Source organism: Paroedura picta, chromosome 4 (assembly GCF_049243985.1).
Source record: "Paroedura picta isolate Pp20150507F chromosome 4, Ppicta_v3.0, whole genome shotgun sequence".
NCBI lineage: Eukaryota > Metazoa > Chordata > Lepidosauria > Squamata > Gekkonidae > Paroedura > Paroedura picta.
The window spans coordinates 13,369,832-13,390,086 of NC_135372.1; the positions used below are offsets into that span (position 1 = coordinate 13,369,832).

The 20,255-nt window shown below is 50.1% G+C and overlaps 1 protein-coding gene across 5 annotated transcripts in view; it reads left to right on the plus strand.

Annotated features, from left to right (window-relative positions):
• Nucleotides 1-1,862: 1,862 nt before the first annotated feature.
• The window catches only part of SH3GL1 (SH3 domain containing GRB2 like 1, endophilin A2), a 62,934-nt gene continuing 44,541 nt past the window's right edge, over nt 1,863-20,255 (plus strand). For 2 of the 5 annotated variants that reach the window (XR_013229942.1, XM_077331975.1), the window contains exons 1-2: nt 2,016-2,383; nt 3,009-3,148. Coding sequence is in view for 4 of the 5 variants with exons in the window: in XM_077331975.1 (XP_077188090.1) it covers nt 3,104-3,148 (45 nt within the window). In the remaining variant the exon portion in view is untranslated. The other 3 variants (XM_077331978.1, XM_077331979.1, XM_077331977.1) reach the window with 2 other exon arrangements.

The following is a 20,255-nucleotide window of genomic DNA, read 5'->3' on the forward strand; positions in this document are numbered from 1 at the left end:
GCTATATGCCGGGCGCTCCGCATGACATTGCCAACCTCCCATGTCCGGCCAGCAAACTACTTGCTATATTCGCCATTTTAAAGCGCAAGTTGGTGAATCCCAAAAAGTGGGTTCACCAACTTAAAAAGCGCTTTCCCCCAGTGGACACCCAGCAGGCCACCAGCCAAAGAAAGGTATGGAGGCAAAGAAGTGCTATCTCCACCTCCCGTGTCCCATCCTCACACCCGCCTCCCTCTCCCTTCTCCCGGGGATAGAATCTTTTTTTAAGGCGAACTGCCTGGAGCAATGAATAGGCGTGCAAACATGCAGGCAAAGACAATATATATATATTTTTTTTAAAAGCTAAAACACAAAGCATGCCTCTCTAAATTCCACCCCCCCAAAAAAAAAAACAAGAACGAGATTAATTTTTAAAAGTCTCAAGACTCATGATTCCATAATGGGTGGCGTTCAAGAAGCACTATGCATCTATGATTAGATGCATAGACATTTAAACTGAGAATTATTAATTTAAAAAATTGGAGGGAATTATAGTACCTTTAAAAAAAGGAGAAAGGGGATTGGCTGCTTGGCTTGATTGACAGGTGGAAGAAAGTCGCGTATAAACCGCGTTGCTCTCTTCCGCCATTTCCAGAAGCACCTGACAGCAGATGAGAGTGAGACAGCAAGAAGGTGGGGAATGGCCGGGAGGCGTGATAATATTTAACGCAATGCCATTCAGCTGTCGTAACACTATTTTTAGCGGTGTGCAGAAATGCCCTAATTATTTCTATACATCATTCAAACTTCATACATGGTATCCTTTTCATATAATATTTAAGTAATGTGGACAACAAGTGCTTGCAGATTGGATTAGATACAGGCTAGACGCAACTACATTTCTGGCTACTTTACAAATTAATAAACAGAGAAGGGTTTTTTCTAAGGCTAGATACTCAGGGCTGCCCACTGCTGTTCTCGAAGGCTGTCCCTGTGTTTGTAGCCAGTTAGAAACAAGCAAACACATTTTGTTATACTGTTGCAATTAATACTATAAGAAGCAACTTAATCCAATCAATTTTAGATAGATGTCCAAGTTTCCCTTCAAAGGATAAAGCTAACTTCTTAATGACAAAAACTGACAAACAGCTCTATGCACCGCTAAATTATGTGCGGCTGCCATTAAATTGCATGTTATATGTTGGGCAGCAAGTTTCCTCTTCGATTTAACTGAATAATACAATGACTTGATATTTATTTGGATTTTTATACCGCCCTTCCATACGGCTCTGGGTGGTTGACACAGAACGTTGTAAAAATAGTTTAAAAAATTTAGGCCAATGCTGTTTCAAAGACGAGTTTTAATCTTGACAGGTTTTGCATTTGTTATCTTTTGTACTCAAAACATTTCTTTTGTACTCATTCAATATTTTAATTAAGCATTTCAACTTTGGTCTCTATGACCACAAATAAAAATTTGATTTGAATCAAATGTATATAAATAATGCTAAATATAAATAGATACTCTTAGTATTTGTATGCCATTTACTTGATTTGTGGACCATTTGTTTATTTGTTTGTTTAAGAGCAAGGACAACAAAGTCCTTTTTTGTGCAGAGTAAAAAAAAAAAATCAGTCCAATAGTACCTTTAAGACCAACAAATGCATTTAGTTTGAGGAAGCGTGCATGCACTCGAAAGCTCACGCCTTGAATCAATCTTTGTTGGTCTTAAAGGGGCTCTTGGACCACCCACTTGAGTCTTTTTCATGTAGGTTTGCGAGTGCGCCTATTGTTATGCACGAAAGCAACAGACGGCGGCGCTGCATCCACGTCTTCCCTTCCGGGCCCCAAGGCGAGCGTCATCGGTCGTTCTATCCTCCCGGTGTCTATCATTCGAAGCGTGGAGTCCGGCTCTCGTTTTTTCCACCTCTTGTTTCCGGGGAGAGAGGAGGAGACTGGTGCGAATATCCCTCCGCTGGGAGCGAGCGCTGTTGCGCCTGCGCGGCAGGGAGGGCGGAAGTGGCCGGGTAATTTTACAGCATCCCGAGGGAGGGAGAGCGAGGCTGGGTTTAGCCTGCGCCTGGCAGGCTGTTTGTCTTTCTCCCCCTTTTCTGCTTGTCCGCCCCCGCCTTTGCTCTGGTCCCTCCTCTTCTTGGGACTACTTTGTGTGTCCTTCCGCTGCACTCAGCCCTGTCTGTCTGTCTGTCTGTCTGTCTGAGTCTCCCCCCCCCTCCCCAAATACTGGCCTTCTACATGTCCCCCCTCCCTCCCAGCCAGCCTGGCCTTTTTTCTCAGGGACGCCCCATTCCTCTGCTCTCTACCTCACTGAGCTCTAGCCTCTTTGGTCTCTAAACTTCCCCTGGTCAGCTGGTCAGGGCTTGCTTGGCCTTGAGCTTCTTGGGGGTAGGTCTTTTTTGAGGGGTCCCTCATTTTTGAAAGAGGTGGGGTGGGGGAGTGATTGGGCACTGCAGCCTGTGTCTTCTGTGAAGGTTCATCCAGTCCCTTGCATGGGAGAGGGGAGTGCTTTAGCATTGCCTGACCCCCTTATTTCTCATTTCTGTTGTGGGTGGGAGTCTAGGGACAGCTATATTTTTTCAAGGATCGGTGTGGGCTTTCCTGTACTGGGGCTAGGCATTTCTGTTTAACGGGGAGACTGGGGGGGATCTGTTGCCCTTTCTCAGGGAGTAGAGCTTTCTGTCTTTTCAGTCTTGTTTTTACATGTGCCGCAGGCTTGGTTATCATTTGGGGGAGGGGGTTGTTGGCTTATTTGGCCTTTTCACTGGGTGGGGATTGTAGGCTGGCTTCTCTGCTCTTTAACTCAGGGTCTCTCTCCATATTGGGCATTGCTGTGGGTACCCTTTTGCAGTCCTCTCCAGAGCTGTGGTTTAACTCTGCTACTCGGGACTCCTGTCCATCTGGGGCTGTTGCTTTCTGTCTGCCTGCCCTTTGAGCTGAGAAATTGGACTCTCTGTTTTCCCTACTCCCTCAAGCAGCTCTGCTCTCAAAGTCTCTGTCTTCTTTGGTTTAGACACCTCTGGAGCCAAACACCGATCTGTTTCGTCTTGCTTTTCCTCCGGTGGGTCGTCTGTGTGAGCGTGTTTCAGCACCTGGAAAAGAGCCAGCATGTCCGTGGCTGGGTTAAAGAAGCAGTTCTACAAAGCCAGCCAGGTGAGATATGATATATTCCTTGCCTTTTGGTGGGGTGCTTTATTCAAATGTACTGTGCTCTGCCTCCTTAGACATCTCTTCTGTAAGTCAGCCATCTTCTGCCAGTGTAGTTTCCAGCAAAGTTCCAACTGCTTATGCGTCTGAGAAATTTGGAGAAGTTTGTGCTGAAAACACCACAGCTACATGTTAAAAAAAAAACAAAAAACACTGTACTGGGGTTAAGTTGACTTCGATAGCAACCTTGATCCAAATGAAATGGGTGAAATTGCATGCAACAGAGTTCGTACTGAAGGTGGGGTAGGAGTTTTGGTGGCACTCCAATGCTGAGACAAGAATCAGGCATAGATGGATGTGGGGCACTGACTCTGTGTCTTTAGGGTTGTAAATCACCTCCTTGGGGCCCTGACCATACAACCCTTTTTAAATCTGAGTTTGGATAATTGTCACCTGGAGTTTGCTGAGACCTCAGATGACTGTCTTACCTGCAAAAGAGGTCCAAACCTGTTGACTGTTAACTGTTTGGTTGCTTGTAGGAGAACTTTGTATCAGCCTTTGTTGTTTTATTGAGCTCGGTCTGTCTGTCTGTCTTTCCTTTAACTGACCTTAAAGTGCTTAACAAGAAGAACCCATAAAGTGCTCATTAAAAAAATTAGACTGTACATTTCCTAGGTAGGGGCTGGTGAGCAGTCTGGAGTGACGCTGCGGAGTTGTTGTTAGGCTGAATGGTTACGTCAGGTTTTTTAAAAAATGTTGTTGTTGTTAGTTGCGAAGTCGTGTCCGACCCACCGCGACCCCATGGACAATGATCGTCCAGGCCTTCCTGTCCTCTGCCATTCCTCTGCCAAAAAAATGTTATGTGTTGTTTAAGTTCTGCAGACCTCTAAAAATTAGCATTTCTTTCCCTTGGGATTTTTACCATGGTTGTTTTTAAACATGGTTGTCTGCGAGCCAGACTCTCCATTGGAGGTCTACAACTGGGAAAGGGGTCAGGAAAAGCCAATTCCAATCCCAGATACCCTCCTGGGTGCTTTAAGTCCTCAGTGAGAGGGAGAACATCCACTCAACATGAAGGTAAAGGCAGTCTGGGAAATGTGGTGTTTGGGGTTGTGCAATGGTATTGAAAGGCTAAACCCCACCCTCTTCCCTAGCACCAATAAATATCCTCCCTCCCTTCACCAACTGCTTTTAAGAGCCAAATTGCATATCTGAATTTCCAGGAACACAGTTCCAGCATCTGTGCCCCTGGGACTGTCAAACCAAGATGTCATGACCCATGGAATGCTCACCTTCTGACCCGATGAAGCAGAGTCCCAGAGCATCAAGCCCATCAGTGGAGGTTCATCACAACAAGGAAATTGATAAAGACAATTTGAACAGAGGACCCACAGCGGAATATATAGTTGGCCTCCCGCCCCTAGGATCAGGCGGGAAACAGGGCCACCTGATACGTATTGAGGATGAGGGAGGATTTGAATACAGGGCTCTGTCTTCCCAATTGGACGTTTGAGCGGTTGCCCAATAACCTTGGAGGCTCTTCTTCCCAAAACAGAACCTACCCTTTTTTTTTTGGGGGGGGGGTGACTTAAGGTTGCCAAATGCCAGGAAAGGCTTCAAGATCTCCTGCAGTCATGACTGATCTCCAAGCAACAGGGATCAATCCCCTTGGAGAAGGAGAAGAAGAAGAAGAGTTGGTTCTTCTATGCCACTTTTCTCTACCTGAAGAAGTCTCAAAGCGGCTTACATTCGCCTTCCCTTTCCTATCCCCACAACAGACACCCTGTGGGGTGGGTGAGGCTGAGAGAGCCCTGATATCTCTGCTCAGTCAGAACAGCTTTATCAGTGCCATGGCGAGCCCCAGGTCACCCAGCTGGCTGCATGTGAGGGAGTGCAGAATCGAACCTGGCTCACCAGATTAGAAGTCCACACTCCTAACCACTGCACCAAGCTGGCTCTTGGAGGAAATAGCAACTTCTATGACGTTACACTCCACTGAGCCCCCCAGGAATTTTCCATCCAGGATTTGGCAACCCTAGGGTGAGCAGCTTGAATGTGTGAATTGGTGCCTTGAAGAGACAGCATTCTGTTTCCCAGCCAGCTTGGAAATAGGAGAGATGTTTTCCAGATGGATTTCTGAAGCTCTTTTAAATCACCGCGTCGTGGGGCGATCGTGCTCTGACTTTTTGCCATCATGTTTCTAGTTCATCATTCCGAGGAGGGCATAAATGCCTCAGATGTTGTGGTTGGAAGACTGGTATGTGATTTAGATTGGAAAGCCACGCACGCTGCCAGAACGGCTGTCGAAAGCATAGCCGATTAACGGGCACCCTCTTCCGATCGCCCTCTTTGCATCCATGTGCAGCTCATGGGGCCACTCTGTTGCTTATGACAACAGGCAGTGCATCTGACCAGTGAGTGGAGAGGTATGCTCAAAGGTATCTTGCAGCTACACAAACCATATTTGCTTTTTGATGTGTGCATGCACATTTTTGGCATTCTTTTTTTTTTGAATTTTTTAAATGTCATCCTGCCAACCTCTGGTGGCTTTAGGGATTCTGAGTACCTGACTTGGAGGGATGGAATAGGCACCCTTCCAGCAAGCTGCAAGACTGATGTAAGCAACCCCAGGTGGACCCTCACACCCTCCATCCTCGTCTCTCATTCTATGAGCTCATGAAGTGCTACTGTATCCATGGCACGCAACCGGCCAGGTGGTCGTGCACCCGTCTTGACAAACCAGGATAGAAGCAAACCATGGTTTGCTGTCTCAGTTTGCATCCAGAGTTCCTGGCAGGAAACTCTCACAAGCCCCTGCTCACAGTGCGCCAAGAGAAGAGGGACTGGACAAGTGAACGCGAGGCTACTGTGACCCCCAAGCTGAGCCCTGCTGAATTGACAGAGATATAGATGTTAAAGAGCCTCTTGTGGCGCAGAGTGGTAAGGCAGCCGTCTGAAAGCTTTGCCCATGAGGCTGGGAGTTCAATCCCAGCAGCCGGCTCAAAGTTAACTCAGCCTTCCATCCTTCCGAGGTCGGTAAAATGAGTACCCAGCTTGCTGGGGGTAAACGGTAACGACTGGGGAAGGCACTGGCAAACCACCCCGTATTGAGTCTGCCATGAAAACGCTAGAGGGCGTCACCCCAAGGGTCAGACATGACTCGGTGCTTGTACAGGGGATACCTTTACCTATAGGTGTTTCCATGAGCTTCTTGTGGCGCAGAGTGGTAAGGCAGCAGACATGCAGTCTGAAAGCTCTTCCCATGGGGCTGGGAGTTCAATCCCAGCAGCCGGCTCAAGGTTGACTCACCCTTCCATCCTTCCGAGGTCGGTAAAATGAGTACCCAGCTTGCTGGGGGGTAAATGGTAATGAGTGGGGAAGGCACTGGCAAACCACCCCGTATTGAGTCTGCCATGAAAACGCTGGAGGGCGTCACCCCAAGAGTCAGACATGACCCGGTGCTTGCACAGGGGATACCTTTATCTTTTATAGGTGTTTCCAGGTTAGAAATAGGCAGCCTGAAACAAGCGGGGGGGGGGGGGAAGGAGTGGAAGTAGAGATTGCTTTCCTCTCTCCCTTCAGCAGCACAGTTGAGTCCTCCATATAAATATATTGCAGGTGAAAGTGCAGACCTGCCAGCCCTCTTAAGGTAGGATCTTTTCGCCATCTGCGGTTTCATGTTCTTTTGCGCATTGATCCTTCTTTCTCTCTTTGGTGCCTTTCTTCTCTTCCCTCTCTGGACCTCTCTGGACCCTACAAACTTAATTTTGTTTTGGGTGTTTGGCTCACACGTTTGCGGACTTTTACAACAACAACAACCTTTATTGGCATAAAAATAAGACAAATTAGAATACAGTCAATTAGTTGTTATGTTCATGCAGCTTAATTGCCATTTGTAAGAATTAAGCCACTTTATCATTGTATCTGGATCCTGATTGGAGAGAAGGAACTGTACCTTGCGTTTATCAGAGTAGCCCATACATTTAATTAGGAGTGAGTCTAGAGCTTTAGCCCGAATGGCATTGTATATGGGGCAGTAAAAAAAGACACGCTGTAAGGTTTCTATAGAACAGGGGTAGTCAAACTGCGGCCCTCCAGATGTCCATGGACTACAATTCCCACGAGCCCCCTCCAGCGAATGCTGGCAGGTGGCTCCTGGGAATTGTAGTCCATGGACATCTGGAGGGCCGCAGTTTGACTACCCCTGCTATAGAACCTTGTTTACATGGGCAGTGTCTCTGTATGTAAGGACTTCTAATCTGGCGAGCTGGGTTCGATTTTGTACTCCCCCACAAGCAGCCAGCTGGGTGACCCTGGGCTCACCACGGCACTGATAAAGCTGTTTTGGCCAAGCAGGAATATCAGGGCTCTCTCAGCCTCACCTCCCTCACAGGGTGTCTGTTGTGGGGAGAGGAAAGGGAAGGCGAATGTAAGTCACTTTGAGACTCTTTCGGGTAGAGAAAAGAACCAGTTCTTCTTCTCTCGAGATATCTGGCCCTGTCCTAAGAAGGCTTTCATTTGGAGAGTGTGTAGGCTGTGTTTTGGGAGGAAGGTAGCCAATTTGAAATTGCGTTTGGCAAGGCCGGGCCTCCTGACAGCAGAGAGGGCGTGGTTTTAATTAGAATCTTGGCCTCGCCGGGTGAGACGGTATGAAGAGACATGGTGCTGTTGTTTGCCAGGGGGAGAGAATGGCTCAGGAAACAGGGATGGTTTGCCAATGGAATTGGAGCCATCTCTGGAATTTGATCCCTCCCCCCAGCCAGACTTCAGAAAGAGATGCAGAAGTATTTCTGAGCGCATGCAGAGAGTGTGTGTGTGTGTGCTTGGCCATGGAGAAATCAGCTCTCCCATAAAGTTGGGGCTGAGCCTTGGAACCTGTCCATGGTTTGGGGCAGTCCATGGTGGCGTTTGTTCCGTAGCCACTTCTGTGTGGCATGTAGGGTTGCCAGCCTCCAGGTGGTGGCTGGAGATCTTCTGGCATTCCAAGTGACCTCCTGGCAACAGGGAAAAGCAGCCCCGGAGAAATAGGCCACTTTGGAAGGTGAGCTCTGTGGCAGCATATCCCACTGAAGTCCTTCCCCTCCCTAAACCCTCCCTTCCTTAGGTTCCACCCTCAAAATCTCCAGGTATTTCCCAACCAGGAGCTGGCAACCCTAGTGGCATGACAAGTGTAGAAGAAACCATGCTGTTTATCGAACTAGAATATTCTGGAGGGATTGGGAAGGGGCATGAGTTTTTCCCTCCCCCTCCTCCTCCCACGCCATTTACGGCTTTAAGACCAGTCGCTCGCCTTGCTCCCCCCACCATTAAACACCCTGATCTTTTTCTCGGTACTCCTCCGCCAAGTATTTCAGCCTTGAGGTGTAACAAAGGCAGTCCGTCCCCCGTACGGTGTAAATTGCCTTGCAGTTGTGAGGCGGAGTCTCTTGTTTACATGCAGCCTCCTTTTACCACCCGCAGGAGCAGCGGCGTTAATAACAACGCATTGAGGCGTGATCCAGCCCACAAAGAAGTTTTCTTTTACGGTGCCACAGCCTTCATTAGGCCTGCCTTGGGTGTAGGTTCGGCGATCACAGGGTCAGTAATGCGTAGCGTTGGGAGCGGGTTTGAGTCTTGTGCCTGTTGTGAATTTGACTGCAGGCTTTTGGAAGGCAGCTGGAACTACCGGGAGCACAACTGGGTGGCTTTTGGGAAGATCTGAGGTTGGGCATGGGTCTTTGTTTGAGAATGAAGGGCCACGAAAGTTGGAAACCTTTCCAGACTCCTTCTGCAAGGGTGGGTCTGCTGGACTGGGGGGGTGTTAAGTTGAAGGTAATTGAATGCAGCGAGTCACACAATTTGTTCAGGGCTAAGATTAAGTGTTTTAGCCTGCCTTGGTGGACCAGACCCAGTGTCTTGGTCAACCTCCATCCTATTTCAAGGTCAGCTCAAGAGCACAAAGCCTTCCTAAAAAGATGGAATTGGTCACCTGGAATCTGGTCCTCAAAGGTTAGTTGGCCCACATGTGGCAGTTCTCTTGCCGGCTCTCATATGCCAGGGGTGTGGCCAAACTATAGCTCTTCAGATGGCCAAGAACTAGAAGAAGAAGAAGAAGAAGAAGAAGAAGAAGAAGAAGAAGAAGAAGAAGAAGAAGAAGAAGAAGAGTTGGTTCTTATATGCCGCTTTTCCCTACCCGAAGGAGGCTCAAAGCGGCTTACAGTCGCCTTCCCATTCCTCTCCCCACAACAGACACCCTGTGAGGTGGGTGAGGCTGAGAGAGCCCTGATATCACTGCCCGGTCAGAACAGTTTTATCAGTGCCGTGGCGAGCCCAAGGCCACCCAGCTGGCTGCATGTGGGGGAGCGCAGAATCGAACCTGGCTTGCCAGATTAGAAGTCCACACTCCTAACCACTACACCAAACTGGCATGAGGCTGGCAGGTGCTCATGGTAATTGTAGTTGGACATCTGGAGAGCTGCAGTTTAGCTATTTGCCAGTAGCAAATCAAAAGAGAAGCAGCAGCTTTTCTGGATCAGGCCAGAGGTCCTTCTAAGCCTGTGGGTCAAGACCCAAAAGTTGGGCTGGGAGGCTCTGAAAGTGGGTCCCACTCCAGCCCCTGCTTCCCTTTCCGTTGCTTTCTTTTAAAATTTGGAAACCAAGATCTGACCCTGGAGACATTCTCTTCCCCATCATACATGAATAGGTATTTTTCCTTCTCCGCATAGGCTTGTTCCTCATGTAAAATGTGCCCTGAGGATTACTAGAGTGAGGTTCTTAGACTCAGGGGTAGGAGGAGGATCTACAGGGCGTAACGGAGAGGGTGGTGGAAGACTGGAATATAATGCTCACGTGCAACGGCCATGTATGTGGGAATGTCACTGGCTTGGGGTCCATGGTTGAGGCAGCTGCCCCTTTTTTAATGCAATGTTGGTTGGTTTCTCAGAAACATCTGGGTTAGCCACTGTAGAAAACAGAATGCTGTACTAGGTGGGGCGCAAAGGTCATCGTTTGCCCAGGGCACCAAAAAACCTCAGGCCAGCCCTGGACGACTCACCATATCAAGTAAATTTGGACTTGTGGGTCACCTTTCCAAGAAGTTTGGTAACCGTTGCGTTGACTCTCCCTCTTGGATGGGGCTAATGGCCTGCAGCCCAATTCCAGCAAAGCGTGAAGGCTTTCCGATCTTGCACGGTCATCTCCATCTGGACCTTGGGGATACGCTGCCTTTGCACGAGGAGGTTCCTTTTGCAGATGACGTCCTCCCACTGTTCCCCTTAAGAGGGATCCTGTCCTCTTGGCTCCAAGGTCTGCATCGTCCATGTTGTCGGCGAGCCAGTTAAATGAATTTCAGCATAATGAAAAACCTGTACCCTCTGCCCTGTCAGGCAACGTTCTGAAAGGCCCCGAATATCCTGCGAATCTCATAAAGCGGGACACGACCCAACGAGTGCAACTTTTCCAGCGTCTGGTATTTCCAGCTCTGACCATGGAGGCGCCTTGTTTTCTCTCAGCAGCAGATCCTCCCGGCCCTTAATGTCTCAGCATCTTATTTCAGTGCCACAGTTCTCCCTTTGCCAAGGCTCCTGTTCTTCCCCCGTGCGGCAGGAAGGCTCATGAGGGGGAGACGCTAGAGCAGATGGCTGCATATTGTTCTTCTTCGCCGCCAACTCCTCCTCCTCCTCCTCCTCCTCCTGCTGTCAGCATAAGGCTCTGCTGAGCCTTTTCGGGGTATATGCTTGTGCAGGGGTGCAGGCAGGGCCATCTGTCTGAGGGGGACCCGCAAGGCTCTGGAGAACAGGCCTCAGGGGAATTCTCCGGAGGTCTGGCGTCCGGCCACTTCTGCATCAGATTTGTCAGGTGACTTCCTGACCCTCGGAGGAGGGAAGCATGAATGGACGTTTTTGTGGCTTGAGACGGAGGAAGTGGTTTTCACGGGGGCTGGGTCCTGCACGTCCTCAACCAAGAGGAGAGCTCAAGGGGCAAAGAGGAGAAGCATCTCCTCTCCAGCCGTCTTGCGTATGTTTTCCCCCAGGGACTTCAAGGTTTCGGAGAGGCTCTCGTTTTACCATTTTAGTAGATGAAGCAGAAAGAATCGCAGTCCCCTCGAGGGCCCCCCTCCCTCTTGAGTCTCCCCCTGAGAACCAGTTTGGTGCAGTGATTAGGAGTGCGGACTTCTATTCTGACATGCCGAGGTCGATTCTGCAGCCAACTGGGTGACCTTGGGCTCCCCATGGCACTGATAAAACTGTTCTGACCGAGCAGTGATATCAGGGCTCTCTCAACCTCACCCACCCCACAGGGTGTCTGTTGTGGGCAGAGGAAAGGGAAGGGGACTGTAAGCCGCTTTGAGCCTCGTTCGGGTAGAGAAAAGCGGCATATAAGAACCAACTCTTCTTCTTCTTCAGTAATCTCAGGGCTCTCTCAGCCTCCCCTCTCTCACAGGGTGTCTGTTGTGGGGAGAGGAAAGGGAAGGCGACTATAAGCCGCTTTGAGCCTCGTTCGGGTAGAGAAAAGCGGCATATAAGAACCAACTCTTCTTCTTCTTCAGTAATCTCAGGGCTCTCTCAGCCTCCCCTCTCTCACAGGGTGTCTGTTGTGGGCAGAGGAAAGGGAAGGGGACTGTAAGCCGCTTTGAGCCTCGTTCGGGTAGAGAAAAGCGGCATATAAGAACCAACTCTTCTTCTTCTTCAGTAATCTCAGGGCTCTCTCAGCCTCCCCTCTCTCACAGGGTGTCTGTTGTGGGGAGAGGAAAGGGAAGGCGACTATAAGCCGCTTTGAGCCTCGTTCGGGTAGAGAAAAGCGGCATATAAGAACCAACTCTTCTTCTTCTTCCATGCCTGTGTGGGGATTTGAACTCGGGTCGTTCAGCATGCTACACTCTACTATACCATACCGGTTCTTCCTTCCCCCCCTGCAATGTCAAGGGAAACTTACTTGATATCCTTCCACAGTTCCTTCCTTCCCAATGGCTGAGAGGGGTGGAGAACTGTAGAGAGTATCAGCAACAGGAAAAACAGTGAAATAATGCCACGGTCGTGTAGTGGCTGTAGCAAGGATTCCGCACCAGGGTTTCCTGGGAACGCTGCGGTTATGCGAGAGCTCCCGTGGGTGACACGGTCTTTCCCAGGAGTTCGGATGGACGCTGACATCACTAGGCCTCATTGGAGCCCCCTTCCCCTGTTGCTTGACAGGCCTGGTATCTTTCTCCACAATGGGAGTAGCTGATGGCAGCTATGGGTCACACTTAGAAGTGCTGCCTGTTTTGGCCCAAAGAAACTCCCCCCACCTCCAAGAGCAGGATTGAGAAGTCACTGAAGGTGGCCAGAGGACCTGGCCCTCTAGCCCAGAGGAAGGAACACCATTTGCCACCTGTGGAAGGCCGTTCCAAGGCGAGAGGCCACCACCAAAAAGGCCATCCGTCTCACAAAGGATCACCTCTGAAAAAGAGGGTATTGCCAGCAGCCTGCATTAGGCAGGCCTGAAGCGGCAGATGCCCTGTCCCCATATGCTACCAGCTCACCCAGTCCTGTCCCATCTCAGAATCTGGTTCGTATTTGGATGGGGGACAATGGCTGTGAACATCTCCTACCTTAGAATCCTCATGACGGGTCGCCAGAGGCTGCCTGCGGCTCGGTTGTATTTCCCACCACTTCCAAAGTAGTGGACAGCTCTGCGTCCTCGCAAAAGTCCTCGGAGAGAGAGGGAGCCGGTCTCGCAGAATCCTTCCCAGTGGGTACGAGAAACGCTCTCTGTACCCTAGATCAGGGGTGGTCAACCTGTGATCCTCCAGATGTCCATGGACTACAATTCCCACGAGCCCCTGCCAGCGTTTGCTGGCAGGGGCTCGTGGGAATTGTAGTCCATGAACATCTGGAGGACCACAGGTTGACTACCCCTGCCCTAGATGGGATCCAGGCATCTCTCTGTTGTCATTCATCCACTCATCCACCCACCTTGCCTCATGCATTTGTCTGTCTGCCTGCCTGCCTGCCTGCCTGTCGATCTTTATTATATTTGCATACCGCCCTCCCCGAAGGCTCAGGGCGGTTCACATAAAACAGAACAGAAACAGTACAGATAACTTAGATTAACAATCATGAATTAAGTGAAACAGCAAGCAACATGGAACTGTAGAAAAATTAAACATTAAAGTAACGCGTACTGATGGCCCAGTGGGTTGGGCGGAACTGCAGTGGGTGCCGTAGGAGGGGGCTTAGGAGGAGGGCCCTTGGGAAGTGATGGCACAGGCTGACCTCAACCAAATGCCTGGCGGAAGAGCTCCCTTTTGCAGGCCCTGCGGAACTGTTCAAGTTCCGTCATGGCCCTGATCTCCTCTGGGATCTCCTTTCACCAGGTGGGGGCCAGGATGGCAAAAGCTCTGGCCCTTGTTGAGGCCAAGCGAGCTTCCCTGGAGCTAGGGATGACCAGGAAGCTGGAATTACTAAAACCTAAGGCTCTTTGAGGTTTGTAAGCGGAGAGGCGATCCCTCAGGTACACTGGCTCCAAACCACTTACGGCCTTGAAGGTGATAACCAGAACCTTAAGTCTGAGCTGGAATTCAACCAGAAGCCAGCACAGCTGATGGAGGATGGGCCGAATGTGGAACCTCCGAGGTGTTGCTGTGAGGACCCTGGCAGCCACGTTCGGGACTAATTGCAGTTTCCGGATCAAAGTCAAGGGCAGGCCTGCATAGAGAGTTGCAGAAATCCAGTCTACAGGGGACCATTGCATGGATCACTGTGGCGAGGTGTTCCGGAGCCAAGTAGGGCGCTAGTAGTTTGGCTTGGCGAAGGTGGTAGAAGGCCAGCCGTGCTACTGTCACAACCTGAGCCTCCATTGAGAGGGAGGCATCAAGAAACACACGCCAGGTTCCTGGCAGAGTGGGCCCCTGATAGCTGCCTCCAGGGTGGGTAAGCAAATGGTAAAACGTATCAGGAAACGGAGGTTTAATGATCCCCAGCCCAAGAGGCAGCGGGCAGCCGTGGTTTTTTTCTCGTGACTTATTAACTAATAACAAAGCTAATTTTCTTTTTAAAAATACCCCCTGGAGTTGCGGCGGTAATCTCAAGAGCATGTTTGTGCTTTCGGGAGGTTCCTAGGTACACATTTCCCCCAGGCGTGGAGGACTAATATAACATTCATACTCCGTTGCTAAGTAATTAGTTGGGTGCGGGTGTGTGAGTGTGAAACAGTTATGCAATAAATATCCCCCCCCCCTTCCTGGGATTTGTACAAAGGATTGGCAGAAAATGTTGGGAAATGTCTCTCCACTATTGTCAGGGCAGCTTTTTTCCCATTCAGGTTTTGTCTAAAGACTCGCAGAAAGGAAAGCAGAGAGCAGCAGCTGCTTGCAACTTGTGGGTGTGGCCATTTCACCTGGGAATCTTACCCGGAGCAGGGTGGGCGGTTGGAGGATCAGTGGTCACGGTGCAGTCCTCCAGGTTTAAGTTTGAGGAATTGAAGAAGAGTTGGCTTCTTATGCCCCGCTTTTCGCAGCCCGGAGGAGTCTCAAAGCAGCTTACAATCGCCTTCCCTTCCTTGCCCCACAACAGACACCCAGTGAGGTAGGAGAGGCTGAGAGAGCTCTGACAGAACTGCTTCTGTGAGGACAGCTCTAGCAGGACTGTGACTGGCCAAGGTCTCCCAGCTGGCTTCATGTGGAGGAGGAATGAGGAATCAAATCTGGTTTTGCCAGATTAGCAGCTGCCACTCTTAATCACCGCACCATACTGGCTTTATAGCATGGGGTAGGAGGCAATTTGGGTGTGTGTGTGTGTGGGGGGGGCTTACCGTGTGAGTCTGTTGCACTCAGAGCATCTGATGACCCCTTAAAGAATTTTTTATTTGCCTCATTTGTACCTCCTTTTTCTCCCCATTGGGGACCCAAATTAGCATACAGTCTTGCCTACCTCCACTTTATTTTCACCACAGCCCTGTGAGGTAGCCTAGGCTGAGGTGATGTGGTTACCCAGATGGCTTCCACGGCAGAGTGGGGATCCAAACCTGGGTCTCCCTGACCCTAGTCTGACGCTCTAGCCCACGGGTGGCCACACTGTGGCTCTGCAGAGATCCATAGGCTACAATTAGCAAGAGCACCTGCGAGCACCTGCTTGCACCTGCAACTGTGCACCATCCTAGGTGGAAGACTGCCCCAAACTTTCGTGAGCCAGAGCCTGCTTTGTCACCTGCATGAATTGTCTCATTCAGTTGGCACACAGAGGGGGGGGGGATACCCAAAGCCACGAGGGTGAGTGGGGAGAGGCCTTACAAAAAATGGTATCCTTTGATTACATTCGGCACATGACAGCACCTTCCTAACGCAAGCAAACCTCTCGCCTGAGAGGAAAATCCACCATCAGCTGAGCAGAATGATCGCTGCAATCCTTTGTAGGGAAATTTGGGTACCTGTGGAGCGCCATTCACTTGAAGGTCAGGTATGTTACCCCCACACACTTACCCACACACAGCAAACTTGAGTGGGAACAACGTTGTGTCCAGTTCTGGGTTGCTGCAGTTCGAGAAGGATCTGGATGCATTGGAGCATGTTCAGAGAAGGGTGACTGGGATGGCTGAGAGGTTGGAATCTGTGCCTTAGGAGGAGATGTTGGGAGAGTTGGGTCCGTGTCGCATGGAGAAGAGGAGGGCCAGGGGGTGTGTTTAAAGGTGGATATGTCAACTTGCTTCCTGCTGCTTTAGAAACGAGGACTAGGAGCAGTGGGTTCTAATGATGGGAAAGGAAGTTCCAATGAAATATTAGGAAGTATTTCTTGACGGGGAGAGCTATTTGCAGATGAAATATAGAATCATAGAGTTGAAAGGGATCTCCTGGGTCATCTAGTCCAACCCCCCCACACTATGCAGGACACTCACAACTCTTATCGTTCATCCCCTGTAACCTGCCACGATGCCTCAGAGAGGGTGGTAGAGTCTCCTTCCTTGGATGTTTTTTGGAGGAGATTGTGTTTCTATAGTCCCTGAGAAGGGGGGGGGGTGGATGGCCCTGGGTGGTCTCTTCCAGTTCTGTGTGCTGCTGATTCTGATTTGCACAGTGCCCCGTGGCCTCTAGAGAAGCCATTCCTGAGGGCCTGCAGTCCTTGACACACTATGTTTGGGATTCCAGCTCCGTCATAGTGTTCTGAGCCATCTTCCTGACTCATTGGAGTTTTCTCCAACAGTTTGTGGTATTGTGCTAATCATTAGAAGTAGTAGTAGGGAAGGGTGGCATCAGCAAGGCTGGGCACTCATGCACTGAAGCTGCCAAGTTCCAAGCCAGTGGAAAATCCAGGATTCCCCGTTCTGTGAACTTTGGTTAGTAAACAGAAGAGTCCCGGTGGAAGTGTGCCTCTGTACGAATTCCGGAGGTACATTCGGCATGCTGTTAACCTCTCTATGGTATTCTGTTGTTGCATTTGGAGATAAAGTCTTCAAAGTGTTGGCGTCACAGTGCTGCCCACCAGGATCCTGTGTCTAATTGACAAGAGATTCAAACACACACTGGGGAGTCCTGAGTTCAAGTCTGTACTCAACCCTAAAGCTAGGCTGGGTGAACTTGTGCCGGTCACGCGCTCAGCCTAACCCTCCATCCAAAAAACCAAGTTGTTCTTTGCAAAAGAGAACCCATACGGGTCTTTTTTTAGCTTCTTGGAGAAAAGGCGTGATGAAACCAAGAGGGATCTTTATTGTGTAGAAGAAGAATTGGTTTTTATACCCTGCTTTTCACTACCCAAAGGAGTCTCAAAGCGACTTACAGTCACCTTCCCTTCCTTTCCCCACCACAGACACCCTGTGAGTGAGGTGGTGCTGAGAGATCTCTAACCACACTGCTCCGTGAAACAGCTCTAACAGGACTGTGACTAGCTGAAGGCCACCCAGCTGGCTGCATGTGGAGGAGCAAGGGGAATCAAACCCGGCTCTCTAGATCAGGGATAGTCAACTTGTGGCCCTCCAGATGTTCGTGGACTACAATTCCCATGAGCCCCTGCCAGCAAATGCTGTCAGGGGCTCATGGGAATTGTAGTCCATGGACATCTGGAGGACCGCAGGTTTACAACCCCGGCTCTAGATTAGAAGCCGCTGTTCTTAACCACGACACCAAGCTGACTCTCCAAGTTGCCTGCCTGCAGGTTTCTGGATTGATAGGATGACTTATTGTTTTTCCTTAAGCGGCTGTCATTTTATCGTTCAGGCTGCAGTAGTGCTCTCTCCCTGTCCTAGCCCTGCTGTATATTGCATTGGCCAGATTGCACCTGGAGACCCGTGTGCAGTTCTGAAGGCCTCATTTCAAAAAGGACATGGAGAAAATTGGGGGGGTGAGCGGAGAGCAAGGAGACCAAGCCCTCTGCAGAAAGGCTGAGGGATTTGGGAATGTTCAGCCTGGAGAAGAAGAGCTGGAGAGGGGACAGGATGGCTCTCTCGAAGTACATGAAAGTTTGTCACTTAGGGGAGGGCAGGGAAAGGTTCCGGTTGGCAGCAGAGGAGAGGACCCGCAGTTCAGCCATGGAAGGGACTACTTAAGGAGGTGGGGAGCTCCCCCTCACTGGTGGTCTTCAAGCAGCTGCTGGACAGATCCTTATCCTGGATGCTTGAGGCCGATCCTGCATTGAGCAGAGGGTGGGGCTAGATGGCCTGTGTGGCCCCTTCCCACTCTAGGATTCTAGGAATCTAGTTCAGCAGTGGAATGGGCTGCCTCAGGAGGTGGGAGCTCCCCTTCACTGGCGGTCTTCAAGCAGTGCCTGGATGGATAATTATGGATGCTTCAGGCTGATCCTGCCTTGAGTGGGGTGGGGGGGAGGGAACTAGATGGCATGATTGGTCCCTTCCCACTCTAAAATTCTAATAGCTGTCTTCCAATGCTGACTCCCAGATACTTTCCCGGCAACTTTTCTGCATCCTGACCTAACACTTATTTTGCAACACTGCACTGACTTTCCGCATTCCGTGGCTGACCCATCACCCACTTCGTTGTGTACATGGGTGCCAGTGACGTGTCAGAATGTGGCTGGCCATCCTCAGCTGAAGCCGGCCCAAAGCCTTTTTCAATAAACAGAAAGAAATTTCCAAGCTGGCGATGGCAAAAGCTGTATACAGAACGAGTTCCTAGGTATAAAACCTAGGGTCGTTTATAAGATAGTTAACTTCATGGACCTTTGATATTAATAGACCCAAGTTATATGGCTTAAAATATAAAGTATAAGGTATATAAAATACTTTGGCCACCTCATGAGAAAGAAGGACTCCCTGGAGAAGAGCCTAATGCTGGGGGCGACTGAGGGCAAAAGAAGAAGGGGACGACAGAGAATGAGGGGGCTGGATGGAGTCACTGAAGCAGTCGGTGCAAACTTAAATGGACTCCGGGGAATGGTGGAGGACAGGAAGGCCTGGAGGATCATTGTCCATGGGGTCGCGATGGGTCGGACACGACTTCGCACCTAACAACAACATATAAAATATAAGGTAGCGGGTTGAGGACTTTGTTTGTATCCCTGTAAAAAAACCAATTAAGAAATAAGTTTACTGAGGAAGTAAAATACGAAACCTAGGAACTCATTCTGAATAAAGCTTTTGCCATCGCCGGCTTGGAAATTTCTTTCTGTTTATTCATCTTCAGCTGACGGATCGTTTCTGCTTGTACCAAAGCCTTTTTCAGGCCAGCTGCCTGTTGTCACCAGGTGAAGAGAGGGAAAAGGTGGAAGGGAGGCGACCTGGGCTGTGGCTCGGGTAGAACTGTTGGGCAAGGTTTGAGGAGCCGGCTTTCTGGGCTCCTGGGCGTCGCCGTGGAATTGGCTCATCAACGCATGGGCGATGATGCCACCGCGGCATCCTGACAGCCGAGGGAAGGGCTAGATTCCTCAGCGATCTGCATTCAGGGAAATTTTGGCAGCTGATTCACCCAGCGGGTGCTGGAACCTGTCGAGCTGGAAGCTGAAGGGACCCAGGGGATGCCCTGGCTTGGGTCCTGGAGAGCTAGGGTTTCAAAACGGTGTCCCATGGACCACTTGTAAGTTTAGTAGAGGTTCCTGTATCCAAGGAAGGCAAAGGCCAGAGGCGCAGCTGCAGGGGCCCATGCCCCCAATGGATTATCTTCTGTCTTCTTGAGGAAGAACACGCTGATTGTGGCCAAAATGTTTGCGGATGGGAGCCTGCTGGGCCAGACCCAGTGGTCCAGCTAGTTCAGGCTGTATAGAAATGGGCATATTTTTATACATCCAAGATAAATTTAAGACAAACATAAATGTGGTTGTCAGCCTGCCCCCCCCCCAGAATAGCCAGTGACAGGGTAGGAAGAGGAGGGGGCCCCAAGTGGTCGTATACACGGCTATGCTTCCCAACCAGCTTGGTGTAGTGGTTAGGAGCGCCGACTTTTAATCTGGTGAGCTGGGTTTGATTCCCTGCTCCTCCTCCACATGCATCCAATTGGATGACCTTGGGCTAGTCACAGCCCTGATATTGCTGTTCTGACCAAGCATTAATATCAGGGCTCTCTCAGCCTCACCTCCCTCACAGGGTGTCTGCTGTGGGAAGAGGAAAGGAAAGTTGATTGTAAGCCGCTTTGAGGCCCCTTCGGGTAGAGAAAAGCAGCATATAAGAACCAACTCTTCTTCCTCTTCTTCATATTCTGCACATTCATGCAACTTCCCGATTTCTTGAAGCCTGAAGAATGTTCCAGGGGGTTCTCAATGGTGAAAAAGGGTCATGTTGACCCACCCACCCCTCCCAAAATGGCCAATGTTAGGTCTAGGGGGAGTGGGAAAGGGAGGGGCCCTGGTCATAAAAATCCTTGCTGGCTCATTCTAACCTAACTGTGAGGGGGGGGGGGTTGACAGAGCAGCATAGGCTTGCCCCGCCCTGTTTCTGCAAGCTCCCTGTGGCGAAGAAGAGCAAACTGAGTGCAAGTACTGTTCTGTTCACAAATCATCTGAAAATACCTACATGCCGTCACTTCCTGTTCACAAATCATCTGAAAATACCTACATGCCATCACTTCCTGTGTTGTGGGAGTGGCCTGGTGGCGTCACAGCCAGCGGGAGTGATCTGAGTGATGTCACTTCCGATGACATGTGACTTCTGGAGGCAGGACGGGAAGGTGCAGCCAGCTGACATCACTCAAAACCTGAAGAATGTTTCCGGGGTTTCT